Raw genomic sequence first — 27,584 nt, forward strand, 5'->3', positions numbered from 1 at the left:
AGCACAGCCCCTCCCCCACACGTCTGAACAGCACAGCCCCTCCCACACACGTCCCAGCACAGGCCCCCCAAACGTCTGAACAGCAGCCCCTCCCCACACGTCTGAACAGCACAGCCCCTCCCCACACACGTCTGAACAGCACAGCCCCTCCCCCACACGTCTGAACAGCACAGCCCCCTCCCCACACGTCTGAACAGCACAGCCCCTCCCCCCACACGCCTGAACAGCACAGAGCCCGCACAGACCTAAATCCGTCGCTGCCCTGTAATCATTAAATTAATGAAGGAACTAGTAAGGTAAGGAACAGGGAGAACTCGATGAAGAAAGAAGCGGAAACATGAAGAATTGGCATCCCAGCTTATTTCTTATGACGATTAAACAAACTAACCTAACCCAATCTAACCTTACGTAACCTAACCTAACGTGACCCTAATCTAACGTGACCCTAAACTAACATGACCCTAATATAATCCAATCTAACCAAACTTAACTTTAATCTAATATAGTGTAACCTAATCTAACATTAATCTAACCTAGCTTAATCTAACCTAATCCAATCTAGCGCAACTCCCTCTACAGGTAACGATAGGGTGTTTAATTAGCAGGTGAAATAAGCTGGGGTGTCTAATCTTCAAGTGATCTGAATTAAGTGTAGGAGACATTATTTAAAGGAGCGTGCCCATTATACAGTTGGTAGTCGACTGTGTGGGAGGGTGGAGGAACTGTATGAGTGGTCTACTTATTGTTCCTTGACTTGGCACTACCCTAAGAGGGATAATCTTACCTGATAAGAACATATTGTAGTACCTCCCGTGGTTCTTCCTGTACACACATACACCATCTGTGAGGGAATTACTACATCATCAGGTCCCTCATAACACCATCTGTGAGGGAATTACTACTCCACGTGATGCCCCTCATAACACCATCTGTGAGGGAATTACTACTCCACGTGATGCCCCTCATAACGCCATCTGTGAGGTAGTTACTACACTACGTGTCTGCTGTTCAACACCTCAGCTCCCATGATCTACGTGACCTCCACTGTAAACATTAATCTGTATGTTCACTGTATGTTCCTTCACCTTTCTCTAATGAAGGCTTTTGTTAAACCACCACTGTATGTAATAAGTCATTTATGTCCAATGTATATTTTCAGCCTTCGGGCTGTAGAACTTTTTCAATAAACCGTTTATTATTATTTTTATTATTATTATTATTATTATTATTATTATTATTATTATTATTATTATTATTATTATTATTATTATTTTACACACACACACACACACACACACACACACACAGATCAACTGGGACCGGTGAATTAATCTTTCCTATGAAAAATAATTATTTTTGGTCAAAGAAAAGAGAAGATGATTATGAAATAGGAAAAAAATATATAACCAACTAATTAAGACTAAATATTTATTACTATTATTATTGTTGTTTCTGTTATATATATATATATATATATATATATATATATATATATATATATATATATATATATATATATATTTTTTTTTTCCGAGTTAATTACAAGACGACGTGGGTAGTAACAGTGATAGACAGGTAATTTTAGACCCATCGTACTGCACTATTATTACGTGCCTTGTTGATATGTTCACAACACCTCGGACTCTGTTACTACTTCCAATTAATTTCTTTCGTTCTTTCGTTTCACAGTATGTACACTGTATTGATATTAGTTTTTTAGTAAACAGTTATAAGGTTACTTTTGAACCAAAATTCAGAATTCTGTTTTTTGACAATTATGCTTTAAATTTTATTGCTTTAATTCATAACTGATATATACGGCTTGACACATAGATACAGCTACATAGTAGACGGTGGTTATGTTGAAGGTGGGAGGAGGAGAGTGATGATGCGGGTGTACCTGTACACTAACTTGGTGGTGGCTAGATGTAATATTCTGATAGTTCCAGCTGTCACGGTGTGTGTGTGTGTGTGTTGGCGAGGTAAGATAGTTGTTAAAGGGAGGAGTGCAGGCAGAGAAGAAAGAAGCGAGAGAAAGGAGAAAAGAAAGAAAAAAGTAGAGTATGAGAGAGAGTTATTACTCAGGAAAACCGTCAAAAATATTTTCCATTTACCTGTGTAGTAATTAGAATCCTGACGAGGTATTGAAAAAGACTATTTTTAACCCCATAACATTACCTGATAGTTTCTTCTTCTTTTTTCTTTCTTTCTTTCTTTCTTTCTTCTTTTTCTGCTTTCTTTCTTCTTTTTCTTCTTTCTTTCTTTCTTTTTCTTCTTTCTTCTTTTTCTTCTTCTTTATGATGTTGTTGTTTTTCTCCTTCCTTTCCTTGTTATTTTGTTGTTGTGTTTGTTCTTCTTTTCCCTGTTCTCTTGTTTTGTTATTCTTCCTTAATACGTGTTTAATCTTCCCCTATTTACTGTGTTTGTTTTTCTTGTTACCTTATCACTAAAACAAATAATATTCCTCACCACCGTTTTCAATCTCCCTTTTCTTTGTATTTTCTTCGTCTTTCTTCTTCATCTATTCCTCCCTTTATCTTCCTTTTCTTGTTGCCAATAATGTTACATAAACTTTATTGGAATCACGGCTGGTTAATTACTTGTTAGTTTTATTTTATTTTTTTAATCCTTTTCAATCACATTTTCTTTATTCCATTTTCTTATATTATACTAATTCTCTCTAGTTCTCATTTCCTTTTTCCTATACATTTACTGGAGTCATGGTGGATAATTGTATTTCTTAGGACAGGTGTGTTGTTGTTACGGTGCTACCTGGTATGGCACGTGTGTTGTGGGGAGTGTTGGTTGTGTTGGTGTGTTGGGTCACGAACCTCCGTCACTACTGTGTGTGGGGGTAGATAAAGGGAGGAGTGTCAAGCAGGTGATAAGGGGTGGGGGGGTGACACGTGGAGAGAGAGAGAGTATATAAAAAAAGAAAATCAAAGTTATAGGAAGGAAGACAGTCCGGTAGTGATTCAAGACACAGACAGACAGACTGATAGACAAACTGGTAAGACAAATAATAATACTGTGAACTCTTCTACCTTCCGTACATCATCAGATAAAAACAGTGGGAAAAAAACCACACCAAAGAAAGCACACAGTCTTACATGCGATAAAAACACCATCATCTCCAGGTGAAACAGGTAACTCCCTCTTGTGTGTGTGTGTGTATAAGTGGGCTTTGTGTTATGTATGTGTGTTTGTGTGTGTGTTTGCATGCGCGCGCGTGTGTGTGTGTGTGTATGTGGGTTTTGTGTTATTTATATATGTGTGTGTGTGTGTGTGTGTGTTTACAAGAACAGCTAGTTACTGTAAGTTTTAAAACAGTTTATTAAGCGAACCAATTCAGTTTGTTCTTATTTCTCACTTAGGATGAACGACTCACTTTACGAGCCTTTGAGAAACCACCCTTAAATATTCTTACGTAAATTATTAACTATAATCTTCGTCCTTCTGTTACGTTACAATGGAGTTAAATTAGAACTGAGACTCTACCGTAAACCAGATATAATGTCTTATATGAGAAATAAAAATTGTCGTAAGAATATTGAAGAATAGTTAAGCCAAGAGAAAAAATTTCGTCTTATTCTTTAAAAGTCAGTTTCATAGTTACAATAAAAAATTATCGTAGGCCTATGTTTCAAAGTTACGAGGAAAAAAGATCGAATTAACCTTGTAGAATTTCCTGTTTTATATAGATGCAGTAAGAGGTGGAAATTTATCGTAAAATGTGCAAGAATTTGATGTCAGACTTAAAAGGAAAAAAAAAATATCGTACGAATCTTGAAAACGTTATTGTTATTGTTAAGTGAAGAAATTCTGGTTACGGAAAAAAAATAATCTTACTCATCTATAGGAATAAATTACAGTTAAGACAAAAAAAAAAGGTCTATCGTATTCATCTTGGAGAACCAGATTTCGTTTCAGATTTCGATTCAGATTTGCCCCGGAGAGTCATAGCACGCCCGAGATGACCTCTTGGCCCCGTCGTACATAATGTTGGAACCGTGTCAGCCGCTACCTCATTTCCACCCCTCGTAAAATATGCATATCTTGGGCTGATTACGCGGTGTTGATGGTGTTGATTATCTGGTAGTTCCGTGTTGTATATCTGTTGTTTATTGTTGTTGTTTATCAGTAGTTCCAGGTTGTTTTTGGGGAGGAGAGGGAGTTGTTGGGGAGGAGAGGGAGTTGTTGGGGAGGAGAGGGAGTTGTTGGGGAGGAGAGGGAGTTGTTGGGGAGGAGAGGGAGTTGTTGGGGAGGAGAGGGAGTTGTTGGGGAGGACTGTAAGCTGTTGAGGAGTGATACCATAGCGGATGTTAAACGCTGGTGTCCACACTCCACCCATCACTGTGGCCACAATGAGAGAGGGAGAGAGGGAGAGAAAGGTGAGTGTGGAAGGAGAGGTGAGGGAGAGGAAGGATGAACCACCCTTTCCGGAGCATTGTTTACCTAAAGGGCGAGGTTGTTTATAGTTTATACAGCTCTGTGTAGTACGTAATGAAGCAACCCAGTTACACAGTCGAGTATAACATCTCGTATTGTTTTTGGGGGGGATCACCTAACCTAACCTCGAGTATAACATCTCGTAATAACCTAACCTAACCTAACCCAACCCAACCCAACCCAACCCAACCCAACCCAGTTACACAGTCGAGTATAACATCTCGTATTGTTTATTGGGGGGGGATCACCTAACCTAACCTAATGTAATTTAAACTAATCTAACTTAAACCTAACTGAATGGAAACCTACACTAGAATACATCATCTCAAATATTTTCATGGTTAGGTTAGGTTAGGTTAGGTTTTGTGTGGGTGATTACATTACTATCTTGAACCATCTTGAAGTCTTAAAAACACATAACATTAACTTGACTCACATAAGTATCAACCACTGTATTGTATATATTGGTCACTTTTGGCTTAATATTTGATACATATTCCTTAGCCTTAGTAAATGTTGTCTGCATCTTCATCATAGTTGTTTTTTTTTCATTACTATACTGTGTACTATTTAATTGCTGCCCGGTATTTATTTATGTCTAGGTTCATTTTTTTTTACCTGCGCGGTATAGGAATTTTGTGTGTCTGTGTATTCTTATAAACATGTTGAGTTGTATTCCTGCTTTGTCTATACACGTGACATGCTGAAACAATATAAACCTGTATGACGATTTTACGGAATACAACTGAGTTTAACTGCGTATGAGTTTTATTATTATTATTATTAGTAGTAGTAGTAGTATTAGTATTAGTATTATTATTGTTATTATTATTCTAGTGTATATCTCAGTAAGGTTGACATTTTTCGGTGGTTTTACGGTCATGAAAATATCGTGATGGAGAAAAAACATGGGAACTAACACAAGTCTTTATGAACACCGAAATTAATTTTTGTTGATTTTTTGGCGATTTTTTTTTACCCGCCAATTTTATATATATTTAATTAATAATTTTATGGCGGGTTATAATTGTGTTATATATATATATATATATATATATATATATATATATATATAGTATCATATGAATAACCATGATGTGTCTTTAGTACAGTGTGTCAAGGATCATTTTTACCAACAAGTGAAAGTGGTAAGATCTAGATTTATCCTGTTAGATCCCGTCTGCTTCACTACAGTAATTATAAATAGTAACTAGCGTTTAGTATTCCTCTTGGCAGATGGAAGCATTCACTATTCTTTCTCAGGTGTTGTCTTAGAACGTGCACAGACACACGTTACTTTAACTTTAACGAGACGTGATCCTCTGCAGTTTAATATACATGCGTGTTCTTATGTTATTGATACAGCGGTAACACATGTATCCCAATCCTAAGTCATGAGTTCGAGTCCTGTGTTTGGACAGATGTGGGAAGGTTGACATCACAGGTATCCTCCGGGTACTCCAGTTTCCTGCTGTACTAAACACTGGACAATAAAGTACCAAAGGGCAGATTAACAGCATAAACGGCTAGTGAATCAACAAGTGGTGAAATGATAAGTTAAATTAGCTACATAAAGACTGTCACTATGTTGTCCTGATTCTTGACCCTTGACCAAGAAGCCATAACCAGGTGTAGATAATGAACAAAGGTAGTGTAGGTGGGTGTGGGTTCTTTGTTCATTAGTGTCGGGGAGGTGTTGCTTGGTCTGTGTGGAGGTGATGGGGCCCCAGGTGTAACAGGACCTAACCTAACCTAACCTAACCTAACCTTCCCTTCCCTAACATAACGCCATCATTAGGAGTAGCGTCACATTCTAGTGGGCTCCAATTAGAAATAGGATCATGTTCTAATGAGCCCCTTGTCCTCTTTGGCCCCATCAGGAATAGAGTCACGTCTTAATAGGGCCCATGTCCCCCCCCCCCCTCCTGGGCCCCATTAGTAATAGGGTGGCGTCTTAATAGGCCCCAAATTCTAATGGTTATCTTAGGGACTCTGTCAGTACCGAGAACCATTTAAAATAAGTAAAATAACATGACCCAAACACGTACGGTAAGTTCAACCTTCAAGTACAGTGTCGTGCGACATACAAGGTACGATGCAGTGATACCTCTATTTAACGAACGATATGGAGAAGACGGTCCGTTATATCGAGGGTCCGTTATATGTGAAACCCCCCTTCTAACGAATTATATAGAGATGGAAGTCCGTTATATCGAAGGTCCGTTATATGTGGAACCACCTTCTAACGAACTATATAGGGAAGAGAGTCCGTTATATCGAGGGTCCGTTATATATGAACCCCCATCTATCGAACTATATAGAGAACAAAGTCCGTTATATCGAGGGTCCGTTATATGTGAAACCCCCATCTAACGGATTATAAGGAGATATAAGTCCGATATATAATGTGTGTAAGAGGGAGAGAGATAGGGGGAGGGTTGGTTGCTATGTGGTAAGTGTTGGGTAGTATTTGGTTAGGTTAGGTTAGGTTAGGTTAGATAGTATTTGTAAAGGTATTGTGTAGCATAGGTTAGTTTTTTGTTGGTATATAGTAGTGTGGGGTAATATTTTGTAGATATTGGATAGTGACAGACAGACAGGCGCTAGAACACTGTTTATTTTTTTCCACATGACATAATAATAATTGTTCCATTATATTATATTTACTAGTTTAGCTAAAAAAAACTCCATCTAAAGATACTTACATACATACATACACACATACATACATACATACATTCTAGATATTATTCCTCAGATTCAATAGGTATTAGTAAGTCACATCAGCTATATAGGAAATAGAAAGATATGTATATGGAGCCTATAGCATCGATACAGCAACAGGTATAGGTACAGATACAAAACCTGGTACAGCACATTGTAAACTTATCCCTGTAGTACAAAAAAATATAGACAATTTATGTATTATTTGGCTATATATTTTACAGGTACAGGTACAAATATAGGTACAGGAACAGGTACAAACACAGGTACAAACACCGGTACAGGAACAGGTACAATTATAGGTACAGGAACAGGTACAAACACAGGTACAAACACCGGTACAGGAACAGGTACAATTATAGGTACAGGAACAGGTAGAAACACAGGTACAGGAACAAACACAGGTACAGGAGAAGATATACAAAGGTTTAAAAATAATCGTAACAGTAGTACAGTACACACATGTATTTTTTGTGTAACTTCCTGTATGTTGTAAAAAAAAGAAGTTTGAGACGTGTATCTGTTTCAGCCACAAGAAGCACAGTTAAGAGTGTGGCCTTGTGGGAGGGGGGAGGAGGTGAGGAAAGGAGGAATACGAGAGAGAGAGAGAGAGAGAGAGAGAGAGAGAGAGAGTACGTTGTTACCGCGAAAGAGGAACTGGACACAACCATCCACCCACAGGACCATCCACCCACACAACCATCCACCCACAGGACCATCCACCCACACAACCATCCACCTACAACCATCCACTTTTTATCTGACGTGACTTGGATTCTTGATTTTAATATTGTTTGTGAGTTGCATTTTTATTTTTATTTTTTTTACATTTATTTAATTGTATTTTTATTTATTTTTTATCTATTGCTTATGTTAATTGGTGGTGTTGAAGGTAGGTAGTTCAGGTAGTGTCGTGTGTAAATTCTCGGTGGATTTTTTGAATGGGATTTTTTTTTTATCCTTGGTTTTATATATAATATATTTTGGGGAGGTTATTTTATTTAAATTTTTTTTGGGGGTAGGGTGAAAATTTTATATACTATTGTTTATTTTTTTTATTTTGGTATTTATTATTATTATTGATAGTAGTAGTGGTAATAGTAGTAGTAGTGGTCGTAGTAGGAGGAGGAGGAGTAGTATTAGTATTAGTAGTAGTATTAAATTTAGTTTTTTGTTTTTTAGACAAATATTCATAGCATAGAAGGTACACCTCACTTGAAGCCTCTACACCCACGACTAATTATGGCGTCAAGTAATCAACCACGTGTTATTATTTATTTACCTAGGAGGAGTATGACTTATGAGCGTCGGGTAATTACAGGTGTTGTCATACAGTCAAGCTACGAGTAATTGAGGTAATTTACTAGTTGTTAGGCACACACGAGCGCACCTACACCACTACGAGCCATCATTCACAGATTCTCGTAAGTATAATTCTATCTAAAGTGAAGGAATTTTATTTATTTTTTTGGCTCGTATAATTACAATGGAGTGTTATGTGAAGGTAAGGTAAGCCAGTTTTTTTTTATGATTGAATACCTTAACGCTAACCTAACCTAATCCTAACTTAACCTAACCAGTGTTTCCAAACGGCCAACCTATATGACCTCTAACAAACCTATCCACCAATCACGTCCATCATTATACAACCAATACCCAATCATTCATTAATAGTGATACTAACTAGAAAATTGGCAACACATATCACTCCCTCAACCGAACAAAATGGCTCCCAAATTGCTCAGACACTGTACCGTTAACCCTCCCCCCTTATCTAGAGCGAGAGGGGGGGAGGGGGGGGGGCATAATTAATTGGACCATCTCAGATTCTAAGTTATGTTACGATAAACAAAGAAGAAAATGGCGTCGCTGTTGTACTGAGACTTGTCGGGTTCATGTTCGAAATACTGTAGTGCTGATATTGTTTACCTTCCTTGTTCGTAATAGCAATAAGACCACTAATTCGTGTTCGTAATAGCATTAAGAACACCAATTCATGTTCGTAATAGCAATAAGACCACTAATTCGTGATCGTAATAGCAATAAGACCACTAATTCGTGATCGTAATAGCGCTAAGACCACCAATTCATGTTCGTAATAGGAATAAGACCACCAATTCGTATTCGTAAATGCTTTCGTAACTGTAAAAGAGGGAACGTTCTATCAGGGTGACTTTAGCTGTACACACACACACAAAAAAAAAAAGATTCATTACAATTTTGAGTTGGACAATATGACACAACGGACGATGTTTTTTAATAGCCCCAGTGAGACAACAGGAGTCACAGTGTTCATATTGAAATTCATCTACTCACCCCGTGTATGCCCTGTAAGATGTGTATAATAACATAGTGTATAAACGCAATGTATACTTAACCCCGCATTAAGTTTACGCATGTTTTAATAGCTTAATCATACGTATACAACAGATTAATGCACTTGACGTATTCAATAATCATATCTATTACGCATACAACCAACTGACGCATTGAATCGTGTTCCTTAATCGACATTATTCACCAATCCCGGATACGCATATAAATGTTACGCATTGTATAATCGTTTCTCATCTGCATTACAACAACAGATTGACGCATTACACTACGGACCCTAATATACGCATACAAGGAATTAACGCAATTTATGGGATAATCACATGTAAACGCCACCTGCTTCGCTTATGACAACACACATGGATTAATATTATTTACGCATGAAATATCACGCTGGTTTTCATTTCCGTGAGTGCGTGCGTGATGAGTGTGTGATGCGTGATTGCGTGCGTGCGTGATGCGTGCGTGCGTGTCATGGTAGGGGAACCTGATCGACCCCGCTGTGTGCTGGAAGTGTGTCAGGTGGAGGCTAAAGGGGGGAGGGGAGGGAGAAAGAGATGAGGAGAGAGAGAGAGAGAGAGAGAGAGAGAGAGAGAGAGAGAGAGAGAGAGAGAGACTATATTCAGAAAAAAAAACAAGAGAAGTAGGAGGAAAATCATAAATAAACAGAGACACAGATAGAAAGAAAGAAATAGAACGACTGACACAGAAACAGGGAAAAAACACGAGATAGATGAAGGAATTGAGGAATAACAGACAGACGGATAAAGACAAACAAAACCGTTAACACAAGATAAACACAAATAATACAAAATAAGGAGAGGGGAGGAGGAAAGGGGAGAGGGGGTGAGTGGGGAAAAGGAAGGAAGGAAGGAGGAGGAGAGGATGTGGGTGGAGGAGAGAGGAGAGGGAGGGTAAAGTAAGGAGGAGGGGAAGGTGGAGGGGCGATGAAGAAGCAGGGGGAGGGGGAAAGGGGTGAGGTGGGGTAGGCAGGAGGAGGGGTTAAGGTCAGCCGGTCACACAACAAAGCTCTCTCTCTCTCTCTCCCCTAGTGGTCATCCAGGTGTGTGACACATATCAGCAGGTGTGGGTGAGGCAGATGGGGCGTGGTGGTGATGGGTGATACCTGGCGTCCTATCAGATGGTGTTACGTCCACAATGTGTGTGTGTGTGTGAGAGAGAGAGATGGCTTGTGTGCGTGTGAGAGGGAGAGAAAGAGAGAGGGATGCCGTGTGTGTGTGTGTGTGTGTCAGTAACAGGGGTCATCTCAGCCGTGCGTGACAGTATTATCAGGGTAACGTTACAACACACACACGCTCCCACACCTATCACAACAACAATCAATTTTGGGACCGAGCTATGATTTGCTCTCTCTCTCTCTCTCTCTCTCTCTCTCTCTCTCTCTCTCTCTCTCTCTCTCTCTCTCTGAAATTAGGTTAGGCTAGACCAATTTTGCCCAAAAGGGGTATTGTCATCACCCATGTTCGTGTGTCTTGTCAGTGTATGTCTGTGTGTCTGTCACTGCATCTAACCATATTACAATTTCCCATAGGTTGACCTGTAACTCTGTAGGCTGCATTGCTAACAGTTTGACATTAGCTTGTGCATTTGTTAGAGGTCAGAGGTCAAGGCCGAGATGCGCTTGTGCATTCTTTTGAGGTCAGAGTTCAAGGCTGTAATGTGTTCTTTCTTTCTTATTGAACCCCATAAGTGCATAACCAACCCCACACCTCCTTAACCGTCTCTTTGCATTCCGGGGTCATGGGGTCAAAGATAGAGGTCACAGATCCCCCAAATCCGGCCCCAGTCTTCCGTGTTTTCCTCCGTTTTCTATGTTGGAATATATTGAGAAATACGATAATATCAGTAGATTATAGCGTGATTGGGGGGACTATACTAGTACTGTTTGTTTATTTGTTTGGGTCTTGTTTTGCCTTTTTTTATTTGTCATTCGTTTTTATGTCTTATTTTTTCTGTTTTATCTGTTTAATTTTTATTCCTGCTGTTTCTTCTTCTTTTTCTTGTTGTTGTTGTTGTTGTTGTTGTTGTTCTTCTATAACGGTATTTGTTTTCTAAATCGTCAACTTCTTATAACTGTTGTTGTTGTTATGTTATTGTTTTGGGTGAGGGTAGTTTTTTTTAATTGATAATGTTGTAGTTGTTTTTCTTGTTCATGGTTGTTGTAGTTGCCAGACAGGTGTTTGTTTTCTTGTTTACATTCAGCCAAGTGTGTTTGTTGTTGTTGTTCCTGATGTTTGTTGGTGGCTGTGCGGGTACCAACCTTTAATCGTTTTTATTGACAAAACTGATAATAAAAATAAGTAATAATAATCATAATAATAGAATAATCGTAGTATTAATAATAACAATACTACTACTACTACTAATGCAAATATAATGAATATAGTAACAATAATAATAATATAAATTTTAATGATAACAACAATAATAATAATAATACTAATAACAATTTGAATAACAAATGAACAGAATTTCGGAACTGTACAGTCCTTGTGAGTTGTGCTCCCTTGAACCCACTGGCTCTGCTGTACTTAAGAAAGTAACGGGGAAGGGGGATGGTAGGGGAGGGGGTAAATTGGGGGGGGGAAGGGAGGTCACGTTTGATTTCCCGCCAATCGAGTGGAGAGAGAGAGAGAGAGAGAGAGACTCAAATGCTAACAAACAATAATGAAGTACACAAACAAACAAACAAATAAGGACCCAGCACTACCTTAGGAACACCATGGCAGGCTATCCAAACACAAACGAACAAATAAGGACCCAGCACTACCTTAGGAACACCATGGCAGGCTATACAAACAAGCAAATAAGGACCCAGCACTACCTTAGGAACACCAAGGCAAGAATTACAATCAGAAACCAAGTCCCAGTGTATTATCAGAAGGTAAACACGACCCACAAGATAATGGTGATAGATTCTGTCATAAGTTCATGTAATTCCCTTCTTCCTTGAGAGTGGCCCTGTAGATACAACTATCTTGCTTGTTGGTGATGGTGGTTGTGATGGTTGTAGTTGTTGTTGTTTGTAGTTGTAGTGGTGATGGTTGTTGGTGGTGGTGGTGCTTGGTAGTTGTGATGGTTGTTGTTGTTGTTGGTAGTGGTAGTGGTGATGATGGTGGTTTTTGGTGGTAGTAATGGCGGTAGCAGGATCAGAGAGACAGAGATAATACGAACATTAAATAACCGCTAATTAAATCAATAGCTGCTAACTTAATAACTGCTAACTTAATCAGTAGCTTGCTAACTTAATAACTGCTAACTTTCCCCTCGACCTTCACGAAGTCATATATAAGCGTTGAAATATAACATGTTGAAATTCTTGCTGGGTTGGTGTGTGTGTGTGTGTGTGTGTGTGTGTGTGTGTGTGTGTGTGTGTGTGTGTGTGTGTGTGTGTGTGTGTGTGTGTGTGTGTGTGTGTGTGTGTGTGTGTGTGTGTTTATGACGTGAAGGGAGGGAGGGGGGTAAAGACTTGTCACGGGGGATGGACATAGGCAGGGAATGTGTCATGGGGTGGACATAGGCAGAGAATGTCATGTGGGTGGACATAGTGAGCCGTTAGCCATGTCCTAATATTAATAAGAGAATAACTACCCATTTAATAACACAGACGTAATAATTTTATATAATTTTGTGATAAAAATGAAAAGTAACGTAGAAAATTATATAAAAAAATGGGAGGGCGATAGACTGAAATTCGGGCTAATTAGATTCTTAAAGTGCTAACGAGGTAGTTAGTGGTTAATGAGAGACAGAGGTCGTTACCACAGCAATATTTGAGGTGAGGGGGAGATAGGGGAATATGGGGACAGCGAGACAGATTGGGAGAGAGAGAGAGAGAGAGAGAGAGAGAGAGAGAGAGAGAGAGAGAGAGCAGTACGAGAAGGTGAGAGAGAGTGAGTGAGTAAGAGTGAAGGAATGAGTCGATACATTGTTACTTGACTGTGGGTCGTGAGTCAGAGGAAGTGGGTCGGTCACCTTACCATTGATTCTGACATAAGTTACACAGCTCACGACTAACACCGCCTTAGACATGCTGAACCATTGATTTTGATATTGAATTTGATACATTTATTTTCTTGCTTGGAATTTTGAGTTATAATTTTTTATATATATATTTTTTATATGTTGATTTTGAGGTAATTGACTTTGATTTAGAAATTTTGATTCGTGTTCTGAGTTGGTTTAAATTTTGTTTTGTTAATTATTTTTTTTTTAGGTCATGAGTTTATGAAAGATTGTGGGTTCGATTTTGACTTGATTTTCAAGATTAGTCTCTCTCTCTCTCTCTCTCTCTCTCTCTCTCTCTCTCTCATCATTTCTTCCTTTCGTCTGACCTCATCTCACCCTTCCTTCCTTCCTTTCTCCCCCTTCTCTTCTTTCTTCCCTCCCTCTCTTCTTTCCATCCCTCCCTCCCTCCCTCAATACTCTTCTTCCTTCCAATCTTCCCTCCCTCCCTCTCTCCCTTATAGTCTATGATGACCACTTAATGTTAGTCATCCCAGCTGGGGGTTGCTAGGTGACCATGGATGCTGAGCTCTAAGGGGAGATTATTGGCCTCTTCCCCATCTCCCCTATCCCTCCCATCACCCTCCCCCTTTCTCTCCCCCATTGCTCCATCTACCCTTTCAATCCATCTATCTATTCCCCATGCCTTTATCTCTCTCTCCTTATCCCCATCCTTCTTCTTCTTCTCATCTCTCTTTATTCACTCTTTGTCTAACCCCTCAGTCTATCACACACCCGCACAGACACCCGGCTACAAGTTCGAGCCTCTGAGTATGAGACTTGTGATATAGGGAAGCAGTAGCCAGACACTCACTTATCTGGTAACAGTGTAAGAGAGAGGGGGGGGGGTGTTATGAGAGTTGATGACGTCACAATAACAATAGCCAATCATTGTACGTCTGTCTCTCATCCTCCTGCTCAAACTATCGTTAAACTCGTTATGTCGTTGACCTGATAACGAGCGGGCCCAATCACTTTTGACGATAATGAGGCAAACGACCCATTGTAAAGTTGAGGTAGTTAAGATAGGTTGAGCATATAAGTGTCACTGGAGTAATTTGTAAGTGTTATAAGTGTACCGTCGTTGTAGTAGTGGGTAAGTGTTTGTTGGTAACATACCGGAGCTGGCCTGGTCACGTAGGAGGGGTATTGATTATTATATTGTGAGGTATTTGGGGCATGGTGGAGGGTAGGGAGGAAGGTGGAGGGTAGGGAGGAGGGTAGGGAGGAAGGGGGAGGGAGGAAGGGGTGGAGGTAGGAGGAGGGTAGGAGGACGGGAGGGTAGGGTGGAGGGTAGGGAGGAGGTAGGGAGGAAGGTTGGAGGTAGGAGGAAGGTGGAGGGTAGGGAGGTAGGAGGAAGGTGGAGGGTAGAGGAAAGGTGGAGGAGGGAGGAAGGTGGAGGGCAGGAGGAAGGTGGAGGGCAGGGAGGGTGGAGAGTAGGGAGGGAAGGGGTGGAGGGGGGAGGAAGGTGGAGGGCAGGGAGAGGTGGAGGTAGGTGGGGAGAGGGGAGGGTGGAAGGGAGGGAAGAGGTGGGAGGAAGGTGGAGGGAGGAAGGTGGAGGGCAGGGTGGAGGGTAGGAGGAAGGTGGAGGGTAGGGAGGAAGGTGGAGGTTAGGGAGGAAGGTGGAGGGTAGGGAGGAGGGAGGTGGAGGGGGAGGAAGGTGGAGGGTAGGGAGGAAGGTGGAGGGTAGGGAGGAAGGTGGAGGGTAGGGAGGAGGGAGGGAAGGGTATGGAGGTTAGCAGACAGGGAGGAAGGAAGGCAAGGAGGGAGCAAAGAGGGAAGGAGGTAAGGAAGGAAGAGAAAGAGATAGGAGAAGAAAGGAAAGGAAGGAGATAGGAAGAAAGGAAGGGAAGGTGGTGATGGAAAAGGGGAAAAACAGACAGACAGACAGGCAGATAGACAAAAAGTAAACGGTAAACATAACTAACTATCAATTAATCCAAGTATCAACATTGACCGTGAGTTAACAAGTTGGTCTAGTGTTTAATAATAATGTTCAGAGGTTAAGTTACCAGCTGAGAAGTGTTTTATAGCAGGAGTTACGAGGCCATAAACCACCTCAGTAAAGAACCGTCTTACGTACCCGTGAGAGCTACGGCAAGATTACCTATATACTGTTAATGAATAAGATCTATTCCTTTGTGTATGAACCTCTGTCCTGCGTGGCAGTGAGAAGTGATGCCACCCTCAGTGTCAAGACCTGACTGAATTACTCATAATAGGCAAACTGTACTACAAGCTTTGTCAATAAATTTGGTAAACTAAAAAAAAAAATACACACGATAAATTATACTGCTCAGGGTTTTACCGTCTAGGTGTGTGTATCTGTTTATACTGGTAAGTGACCAAAACCTCTTGTACGGGGTGTTGTGATGCGTTGTGGCGTGATGTGTTGTGTGGTGGTGGAGTGTTGTGGTAAGGTGTTGTGTGTGTGTGTGTGTGTGTGTGTGTGTGTGTGTGTGTGTGTGTGTGTGTGTGTGTGTGTGTGTGTGTGTGTGTGTGTGTGTGTGTGTGTGTGTGTGTGTGTGTGTGGCTCTACCAAAAACTAACTAAACTGAAAAGTGAGGATCTTTGAACTGATCTTGCAGCACACGTATTCAGCTCACCTGCACCTCTGAGCCACGCCTTAGATGACAGGGAGTTGATGCGTGGTGGGTGTGCAGACGTGGGGGCGTGTGGGCGTCTGTATATAATGAGTACTTCTTTCAGGTATATGTGTGATTGTTTCATATTTTTTTGTATAAGTAAAGGTAAAAAATACATAAAAAACGACAAACAAGGACACATAGAACAGAACAGACAGGGAGGTAACACACACACACACACACAAGATTATATTCGTCTCAAGACTCGAGCAGTCAGCAGGCGCCCCCCCCCCTGTCAAAGATGCTCTGTCCTTACCTCACAGCTGGTCACGTCTGGCTTCACTTAGGGTCATGGCTTCACTTAGAGGTTAATGGCTTCACTTTGAGGTTAATGGCTTCACTTAGAGGTTAATAGCTTCAATTCGGGGTTTATGGCTTCACTGAGAGGTTAATGGCTTCACCTAGGGGCTCATGGCTTCTTGACAGGATGATGGTTTAACCCTTTATGGATTGTCTTAACGCTCTACGGAAGTTAGTTTAACCATCGGTGACTTAACCCCTTAAGGACTAAGAGAGAGAGAGAGAGAGAGAGAGAGAGAGAGAGAGATCCCTCACCACAAGCATCACCCCTCCCCCTTCCGCCACTCACTCAATTGACCTTTTGACTTGACCCGATCGCCTGTGTGGCAGCAGCAAAAGGAGGGTGGGGGTCACAGGTCAATCCACTCCTGCACCTGACCTCTGATGACCTCCTTCAACTCCCTCCTGACCCCTCCTAAGATCATTTCTGAGAAGCCATTGTCCATTTTGTGTCTCTTGTTACATAAGGTAAATAAAATAGTTTATTAATGCTGTGTCTGGCCTCTGTCTATGATGATGATGATGACAGTGATTATGATAATGAAGATAACATTAATAGTGATGACGATAATAATGATGATTAATGATGATCATACAGTAGACTACCTCAACATCTTGTCCCCCCCCACCCAATCCCCACTCATCACCCGAGGCTCTTTCAACCAGTCAGAAGACCCACTCAGACCACTCAAGAGCCTTATCCTTCCCTGCCTGTCAAGACTTCAGAGTGGGGAGGGAGTGGGGTTGAGAGGGGTGGTGGGGGAAGGGTGTATGTTGGGCTAAAGATATGGTGTGGTAGTGATCTGGTAGTGGAGTGGTGTTTTGATATAATGTGGTGGTGGTGTGATGTGTGGTTATGGTGTGATCTAGCAGTAGTGGCAGTGGTGTGGTGTTTGGATATGGTATGATGGTGGTGTGGCTATGGTGTGGTGTGTGGATAATAATTTTTTAAAAGTGTTTCTCCAAAAATAGAAATTTACTAACCTGTCTAATTTTTTCGTCTCTTCTTCTTCTACCTCCTCCTCTTTCTACCTACTTCCTCTTCCTTCTTCTACCTACTTCCTCTTCCTTCTTCTACCTCCTCTTCCTTCTTCTACCTACCTCCTCCTCCTCCTCCGGGCACTTAAGGGTCACGCCCCGGCCTTGATAAGCTAACTGGTGGTCACAGAGACACATTGTCAGGCCCGCATACCGTAGACCCCCCTGGCTTGTCCGCTCTTACAAACGCATATATATACATGGACGTGCAAAAATATACATACACACGCTCTCTCATCAACTCATACACGTATACATATACTCACACACTTATATATACGCATGCACTCACTTACCTGTACACACTCACTCACACACACACACACACACACACACCAACATGAGCCAAAAGCCGATTTATTTATATTGTAACCAAGAAGATCTTCAGTAGAAATATAAAATTGAACCACAGGAATGTTGTGAGGAAACTACAGGAAGACGGTGTGGGTTTTGGTGTATAGTGTGGATTATGGAATTAAGGCTCTGGATTATCTATGTGATTGTATTATCAAAAACTATTTATATTATTGTTTTATTATTATTATAGGTTGAAATATAAATTACAGGAACAATAATGTCAGTGACTGTGTCGTAATGTTGATGACTTCAAGTGAATGTATTAACTGTGTATTATTGTGAGGTTATGAGAGTCGACCTAACCAGACATCTTCCTCTCCCTCCCACAGTGACCATGACGTGACGCGGCTACCTGACGAAGCGGGTCCTGGGGGCCGTCGACGTCGCTCCAGACATCACCGGGGGCACACCATGGGGCGGTACGACCCATCCTCCGAACCCATTACACCCACGGCGCCCTTGAGTCTCGAGGTGGAGGTGGGCGGGTATCTCCCCAGTGGTCCTAGGAGCTTAGAAACTGAGTCATATGCCCCCAGTGCCCCACCCATCCTAGACATGCCCCCGACTACAACTACTATCCCTCGTCCCTGTTTTACCTCCCGTAGTCAACTCGCTCGTCGTCATAGCAGTACCTTCCCTACCCAGACTGCCAGTACCTCACCAGATGGAGGAGGAGGAAGAGAGAGAGGAGCGACAGAGAGGAGAAACCGTCATAGATCTGATCACGTTCCCAACGTCACTAACAACAATAACAATAACAGTAGCAGTAATAACAATGACAGTAATGCCAACAACAACAGTAGCAGCAGCAGTAGTAGTGACGTACCCGACAGCAGTTCCGGTACTGAGGGAGGCCACAGGAACAGCGAGAGCAACAGTGCCGAGGGGGTGAGCAGGACTAGCAACAGCCTCGGTAACAACAGCAGCAGCGACATGAGTACCCGAGGCAACAGTGAGGTGACCAGCAACACCAGCGACGGTCACCACAGAAACAGTAGCGTCACCAGCCTCAGTGAGGAAAGCAACAGAAACAATAACAGCAGTGAAGGAAGCAACAGAAACAATAACAGCAGTGAAGGAAGTAACAGAAACAATAATGGTAGTGAAGGAAGCAACAGAAACAACAGTGGAGGAGGAGCCAACAGAACTAACAACAGTGGTACCCAGAGCCCAAGAAGGAATGCCTTTGCAGGTCAGTTTCTTTGTGTGTTCCTTGTGTTTGTCAGTGTTCACCTCTCCTCTTCCATGACTCCCTCGTAAATCTTTATATCATTATTATATTTTCCCTTCAACAAATTCACACATTGACATAGGTGTTAATAGTAAAATATATTCTTTGATCGATCCAGTGAGCAGCAAGTCACCAGTGAAATATAAAACTATCATTCAGAATTGTTTATCCACGTCAAGCGGTTCAAGTCAATGATGCAAGACACAAGTTGGTCAGCCATTTAATATTTGGGTAATGTAATGACGTCAGCAAGATTATATTATTTACATTCGATTACTTAACCAGAAATCCGTGTCCAATACTACAAAGAGTCGGACCTGTTTGGGGTGGGGGGGTCAGGTATAGAGGGTGTGAAACAGGCTTATAGATTTTGTAAATGTCTTCGGATCACACGAACATCAGACACCCCAGCTTATTTCCTCCTGATGATTGAACACCTTAACGCTAACCTAATCTAACCTTAACTCCTCCAGGTAACTTTAGGTTATTTAATCATTAGGTGCAATAGGTGCCTAATCTCTAATCTACACGTAATTCATTTAGTCATTGTGTACTTTAGTTTGGCCCTAATTGGCTTCAGTTTTTTATCGTGTGGCGGATAAAATAGTACGTCATCTCGGCCTGTTAATTATTCCACCATGTTTTGTCTTGATTTTAACCAGTTGCCCTCCCCTTCTTCCTCCTCCTCAGCTTAGACTTATCATTATTTACCCTATGTTTTAGCTCTCTCCTCCTCCTCGTGGCCAGGTATAGGCGTGGAGGGTGAACGTGCTCGGCTACAGGGAGGGACGTGGGGTCACTCACACTCAGGGCTGATGGCCTCTCTCGCCGTCACCGTCACCACCTTCAACATCTCAAGGTTCGCGGTCCTCGGAGCCAGGTTTGGATGTGAGTTTTTGGTACATGTTGTTGTTGTTGATGATGTTGATGTTTTTGTTGATGATGTTATTGTTGCTGATATTATTATTGTTGTGATATTTTATCCTGAGTGATAGCTCTGTGATGACGTCTTTACAGAGTCGTTTATAATACTAATTTGATTATTACTATGTAGAGTCTTTCATAATGTTAATAAACTCTCAATCTCTATGTACTGAATGTTTATCTATCTGTCTCTTTTTCTATGTCCCACCCCTTTCTCTCTTATCTATCTAATAATCTCTCTCACTCAGGGCCGTTCGTGGTACAGTGGGTGGTGGTGTCGATGGTGCTGGGACTGCCTCTGATGACCTTCCACATGACGGTTGGGCAGTACCTGGGGGCCGGTGTGGTCGACATGTGGAGGATCTCACCTATATTCCAGGTAAGAGAGAGACAGGTGGATGGATAGACAGGCAGACAAACAGATAGATTGATGTTTTGACAGATAGATAGACACACGGACAGTCAAGTTAACCACAAGAAGCTTAGATTATTTAAGTTTGGTTGTAGTAGACTTTAAGCTTAAAGGGTTATTAAACTGAACTGACAGCTTTGTTGACAGTAGTTCTCTTGGTCGCTGTTATTATTATTATTATTATTATTATTATTATTATTATTATTATTATTATTATTATTATTATTATTATTATTACAGATAAGGAAACAAGTGCCGGGATACCTCGTGTGTCGATCTGTTTAATTGATACAATAATAATGATGATAACTATAAACTTCTATTTTATAAGTATTTTATCACTCGAAAATCAGACACTAACTCTCAGCTGAAAGACCGTAAACAAACTCCCAGAGACTGAGAAGCTCCAAACCTTAATACCTTGGCCAATAGCAACAAACTTATGTCATCAAGAGCCAATTACAGCTCGAACAGTCTTCTCCTATTTGCCAATCACAGGCGGGAATGCTCTCTTGTCCAAGACGGTAAATTTGAACGTCAGTGGCGCAAAATAAAAACAGTAATTAGATCTAAAATGATGATCGCCAGCCGGAAAACCTCTTTAATGTTTCAACTCGCCCGCCAGGATTTTTTATTGCCAGTGGCGACCGGACTGGCTATTTTGTGCTAGTCTAATAGATCTATTAGAGAAAGTGTTTATATTTTTGTAACGAATTTTGTGGGCCTATTTTTTTCTTGTGAGCCTGGAGCTACAACCTCATCACCCCATTAGCATTCCGCCTCTGGGTGTATTTTATATTGTCTTTCACAGCGACGTTTTTCCTCGTCACTCGGTACCATAATACCAGTCCTTGTGGTAGCTCACTCACAACCACAGTCCTCCTGGTCACACATTGGCTCAGCATAAACCCAACCCAACCTCTCCATGGCTTCATTACCTCCAAAACTAATGCCATTGTTATCTTAATTTAATCCATATAAAATAGTATTCAATAGACCCGTGAGGAAATGTCCGCCCACTCCAGATAGCAGCTGTGAATTGATGAGTCTGTAGTGTTAATAAGGGTCTTACCTGACTGGGTGTCTCAAAAGTCAAGTGTAGTCACCCAGGTTGTAGCGGCCTTACCACACCCTATACTATTTCCGCGTTAACCTGGCCCCATAAGCCACACCCTTCTTCTGTACTAATAACTGATTGGTTCATAGAAAATTCAAACTAAATGTGTTCACAATTGGTAAGCAGACCTGTTATTATCTAAAATATTGTTAAATATATGGATTCAAAATGCAAATCATTTCAAGGCATTAGCACTTTAGAGAGGGTGTTAGAAAATTTGAAATATTTACTATTGTGCTCACACCGATTCTTTCTTTCTTTCTTTATATATTATTTATACACTATTATTTACTCAGACCTTTATGTCGATTCTGTTGCCCTTTTTATCGGATTCTCATTCCTTAATTATTCAAAAGTTCAGACCATTGCTGATTTGTCCGCGGAATGGCTTCTGATGAGAAGTATGAACTCTCATCTTCTAACCAAACACTGGCGCTGTAATGAGCAGTACAGCGTGATCACCAGTTAATACGGTCAGTTGGTTCGTCAACGGTGGCTTATTGACACAGTTCACGTTCTCATGTTCACGTCCGTTTGATTTCGCTTCGTGTGAACTGTGTGTAAAGGGTGTTTACAAAGTCCCTTGATGTTCCTTGATGTCTGTCAATACTATCCCCTGAGGAAGTTACACACATAGAACATAGGATTGTACTCGTAGTTTTATGCACAACGCTATATTATTTACCATATCTGCAAGTCTAGGTTACAGCGGACATGGTGAAGACTACAGTAATACCCAGAAAATTATTTAGTACAGAACATCCTTTATGATGTGTGTAACTCGGTCCTGTAATTCTGTAAACGAAAAAAAAACAACTATGGACTTTGTAAACAGCCTCTACATGCCATGGCGTCTTGGTGAACTGGCAATACTGTACGTATAGTAAACTGACGGACGAATCGTTGACCGAATTTAGAAATGATTAGAGAGAGAAATTATAGGAACTTAACTGAACCAGCTATGTCAGGGTATTGCCTAGGAAACTAAACGGGAATTGAATAAGACCTTCCTTCTTCACTCCCATCACCACCTCATTATAGTATAGCAAGTGCCTTCTACAACACCCTCACCTCACCTCTCACCCTGCCCTTTACCCACGCTCCTCAACGAGATAGTCATGTGCAATAGTTAGAGGAAGTGAAAGGTGCGGAAGTTAGCAGATGAAAAAAAAAAAAACAATTATATAGACATGAACGTAAAGGAAGAGGAAAATGATGGAAACTTGGTATTAAGAAGTTTACAATGTGAGAAGTTACTACGTCTCTATCTACAGTGCTGGCTGGTCGAAAAGTCCCTGTGTACCTAGAGTTGTTATTTAGTTGAACAAGGTAAAATAACTCTCCTGTATCGTTGAGTAAAGTGGGTACACAGGGAATTTTCAATCAACTGTAAAACACACACACACACACACACACACACACACACACCATCCATCCATCAACAACACATTCTACTTATTTATACTCTATGCCATACTCACCTGAACCTAACCTAACCCTACCTAACCCTACCACACCCTAACTAAGTAAACGAAACAACCGGAATTAAGTTTGGAAAATTCGAGTCTTGATTCGTTGACTGATGAGGATGGAAGTGAGTGATGAGGGTGGAGTTGAGTGATGAGGGTGGAAGTGAATGATGAGGGTGGAGTTGAGTGATGAAGATAGGAAGCAAGTCACTGAGTATTGAAGGGAGGAGATGACTGAATGGGGGGGAGGTGAGGGAAGGGGGGTGGAGGTGAGGGAGAGGGAAGGAAGCAAGTCACTGGGTATTGAGGATGACGGGTGAGGCGAGCAGACCACCACACCTCACCAAGGTTAAGACCCCTTCAAATATTTACCTGCCTAGATGGTCTGTGTTCTCCTACACACCTGTCACTCCCGGGGGGGCTAAGATTGGGGGAGAGACAAAGAAAGTTGTGAGAGATTGAGTAAGAGATAGAGAGAGAGAGTTTGTGTGTGAGTGAGAGACTGTGAGAAATATAGAGAGAGTGAAAGAGAAATAGAAGCTTTGACATATAGAGTGAGTGAGAGACCAGCTTTGAGATATAGAAAGGTGAGAGATTGGCTTTAAGAGATTGAGAGGTAGAGAGAGAAGCTGTGAGTAATTGAGAGATGGGCTGTGAGAGAATGAGAGTATGAGAGAGGTTGAGTTAGAGTAAGCGAGAGAATGCTTGAGAGAGAGAGGCTCTGTGTAAGAGGAAAGAAAGAGGTGGGGGGGGGTAAGGAATCATCGGTGTGTATGTGTTTCTGATAGATATATATATAAAGGGAAAGTTATTTCTCAATATAAAAGGGACATATGCACGTGTGTATAATGAGCGTGCCAGTGCATCTTAAAACAATATACCTACAACACTTGCCACAAAGACCGACAGACTGACAGACAGCTGCCGACAGCCTTACACACAGTTCCGGTGAGCGCCCAAAGCCGACAGTCCCCCATTGGCGTAACCAGGATGGTGGCGCCAACTGTAAACACGACCATTAGCGAGAACCAAGGCGTTCGTGACTCTAGTCGGATTAGCGAGGCGTGATAGCAGACGTCTCACGGCTGCCGTTTGCACATGTGCATACAACTCTAATAGGATTTATATTTGTTTTGAAAGCTGGAGAAACTTAGAAGTCTAATTATATGTTACGTCAGATCTTCTCTCCGCGTGAAAGTTGGATTGATTCTTGAGATGTGTCTCTCTCGTGATAGAGATGGGCTATTTGATTGAGTATTTAGTAGAATGAAATAGAACAGGTTTCAAGAGAGAAGAAAATGAGGAATATTCATTTCTAAAGATAGAAAAGAGAGAAAGAATGTTTATATCCACTTAAATATTAAGACAAGGATATACGAGTATACTTGTTGAGAAAGAGAGTTCTGTTCTGAAATGAAAAAGCGTTTTGTCTTGTACACTTGTTACAAAAAGTTTATTTACGATTTTGTGAGACAATATGACACAACACACGAAGGAGGATTTTGTTAACCATACCGAGACAACAGGAGTAGCAGTTTCATTGGTGTGACCCCCCCCCCCCTCTCAAAAAAATATAGATTCCGAGTAGCTTCACCCCCCTACCCCTATATATGACGGGTGGGCTGTATCTGAACCCTCCAAAATTTTTACTTTTTTTTTAACTTTGAACTGTGTGAACGACCCTCACTGTTTGACCGTGAAAATATTATTAAATATCAGATCAAAATATACTTTCTTGAGGGTGTTTGACCTTTGACCTTATAAAACCCTTAAAAAATATCAAAATAAGAGAAACACAAAAACAAAGAAGTGACTATTAATTGTTTTCTTATGTTCTTATGTTATTGTGAAGAAATTAAGGGAGAGGACATAAGGGAAAGAATAAAACAAAGTGAAAAGAAAGAAGAATATGCGCTGTTGATGTGTCGTTAAGCTGATCATCTGGTAGTGTCGTTAAGCTGATTCTGTCGATAAGCTGGCAATATCAGTCTTTAAGCTGACCCTCTGTATCATTAAGCTGATTCTCTATATCGTTAAGCTGACGATCTCAATCTTTAAGTCGACCCTATGTATCGTTAAACTGATCCTCTGTATCGTTAAGCTGATTCTCTATATCGTGAAGCTGATCCTCTGTTTGAGTCGTGACAGTCATTCGTGGGTGATCACTGGGGGTCGTTGGTTGGGAGGGGGAGGGTGTTGAGGCTGGAGCGTGAGGCGGAGTTAACAAACAATCACTGGAATGCAACCTACAGGAACAACACGAAGGAGAGAGAGAGAGAGAGAGAGAGAGAGAGAGAGAGAGAGAGAGAGAGAGAGATATAGATAGAATGGTTGACTGGTATAGAGCGAAAGAGGTTGACAGAGAAAGGGAGAGAAGTTGACTGATGGAGAAAGAAAATTGGGATGGATTGTGGAGGGGGGGGAGGGCGCTAGTAGAGATCATCGCGTGCGTCTCCAATATCGATTTACTGCACTAATGAGACAACAGATTGGCAGTGTAGTATACCATCACGCTGGCTGACAACGACCATGGGTTTTATCTGGTGTCTAATACCGTCAATAGGAGCCATGTAATTTTATCTGAAGTGCTAGGAATCACAGCGATTTTGAACTGAAATTTAATTTTTTTATTTATTTTTTATTTATTTTTATAAATCTTGTCTCAGGCCTTTATAAAGCGTTGTTGTGTGGCACCATTCGTGTTCCTCTTCTACTTGTCGACGCGTCACAATTAGAATCATATTTAACTGCTTTCCATCTGTTAACCCATTTGTGTGTGTGTGTCTGTGTGTGTGTGTGTAAAAATTAATTGGTGAAAATGAAAGGGGGAGGGAAATTAGTTGATGCGGAGGAAGGAAAGAATAATGGGGTAGTGTTAATGGGGGGGCGATGGGGAGACATGAGGTAGTGATGAAATACGAGGAAAGGAGAAGACGATAAGAATAGAGAAATAACAGTGAGGTAGCCGAGAGATAAAGAGAAAACCATACAGGGATTAAGGAGGAAGAAACAGGTGAAGAGGGAGAAATACATAAATGAGAGAGGGTTGGATATGACAGGAATAGCCTTAATCTGACCATTCGTAACCTAACTTAATCTAGAAGTAAGCAAACCTAACTTAACGTAACATCGTGTAAACATACTTATATTTATCCCATTTCCAAACATAATTTACCCTATAGTTAACCAAACCTCTGAAACCTGTCGAGAGATGATTGTCAAGCCAACCAAGGTCCGGAGTGGGTTGTTGATATGGAAGTAAATATTTTTAAATGTTTATTTACTTAATTATTTGCGTGTTTATTGTGGACGAAGATATCAGACTTGTTTATTCAGATCACCATCAAATTATTATCTAGTAATAAATAGTCTGTTCTGAGTCGGGATGTCGAGCCAAAGAAGACTTGAAGAGTGCAAACGTCAAAACAGACACGAGGAAATTGAAAAAAAAAATATCAAACCCAAGTATTAGATAACGAGAGAAATTGAGAGAGGATTACGGTTAATGGGTAGAAAGGAGAAAGTGGGTGGTAAACCAATTTGGACTTAAATTTGTAGCTTAGAGGGAGAGGTTTTGATAGGAAAGTGTGGCTGAGTGTCCCCGCTTTACACGACATCATGGCGGTACCATTCAATTAAAAGCAGAACTTTCACGCATCTGTCTCACTTTATCGCTATATAATTTACGAGTTAGAGGTGAGTCTATCGATTATGTCTGCTTGATGAATAGAAACGTAGGAAAAAGTGAATGCCTCTGTTGCGAATGATAAGCGGTATGCTTATATTATCTGTGCACTGAGATTTGATGACTGGAATCTCATGTCTCTGATTACTTAGATACAATCACAGTATCCTCATGTGTTTGATAACTAATTTTCCTCTACAGTAGTCCCTCGTGTAGAGTGATTTGCTTCTAAACATTTGATTCTGAGCCAACATGACTTGCTTGAGCGTACAGCAGAATAGCATCGTGGGATAAGTATGGAGGAGAATTCTCTTAATCTCCGCCTCCTTTCTCTTACCACCTCACTTTCTTGGGAGTAAAGTCACACAACGGAATCTCATAGTTTCGAGCATCATTTTCTTTCCTGATTTGAGACCAACAGACCGTATCTTTTTCGATAGAATCAAAGGGCAGTTTTGACGTCAGTATAGCTTGGTTATGCAATTATCGTACCCTGACAAGCGGCGGGGAGGATATGGTAAAATTGGTATACCTATTTTTTTATTATTCATTGATTAACTGTACGATCTGTTTTTCATTATTTATTGATTAATTATTATCTTGTATGATCTAGTGTAAATCCTCGCTGTATTCCTGTATCATCTTCCTACTGCAGGGTGTGGGTTACAGTATCTTGGTGGCACAAGTGCTGGTGGGGCTCTACTGCTGTGTGCCCATCGCCTGGCTTTTCATCTTCTTTCGAGATTCCTTCATCACCCATAACAACATGTTCAGATGGGCCGACTGTCGCCGTGAGTATTGAGGCGAGAGTTGTGAGGAAGTTGTGGATAATGAGGGGGGAGTTATGAGTGTGTGAGGGAATTGTGGATAGTG

At 41.0% G+C, this 27,584-nt stretch overlaps 1 protein-coding gene across 1 annotated transcript in view; it reads left to right on the top strand.

The window, feature by feature from the left end:
- Positions 1-27,584, top strand: part of LOC121868015 — a 119,942-nt gene that overhangs the window by 77,051 nt on the left and 15,307 nt on the right. The window contains exons 2-5 of the mRNA XM_042368253.1: positions 18,203-19,065; positions 19,852-19,992; positions 20,277-20,407; positions 27,367-27,502. Coding sequence (XP_042224187.1) covers positions 18,203-19,065; positions 19,852-19,992; positions 20,277-20,407; positions 27,367-27,502 — 1,271 coding nt within the window. The remainder of the gene's footprint in view (positions 1-18,202; positions 19,066-19,851; positions 19,993-20,276; positions 20,408-27,366; positions 27,503-27,584) is intronic.

Source organism: Homarus americanus, unplaced genomic scaffold, assembly GCF_018991925.1.
Source record: "Homarus americanus isolate GMGI-L3 unplaced genomic scaffold, GMGI_Hamer_2.0 scaffold37032, whole genome shotgun sequence".
Taxonomy (NCBI): domain Eukaryota; kingdom Metazoa; phylum Arthropoda; class Malacostraca; order Decapoda; family Nephropidae; genus Homarus; species Homarus americanus.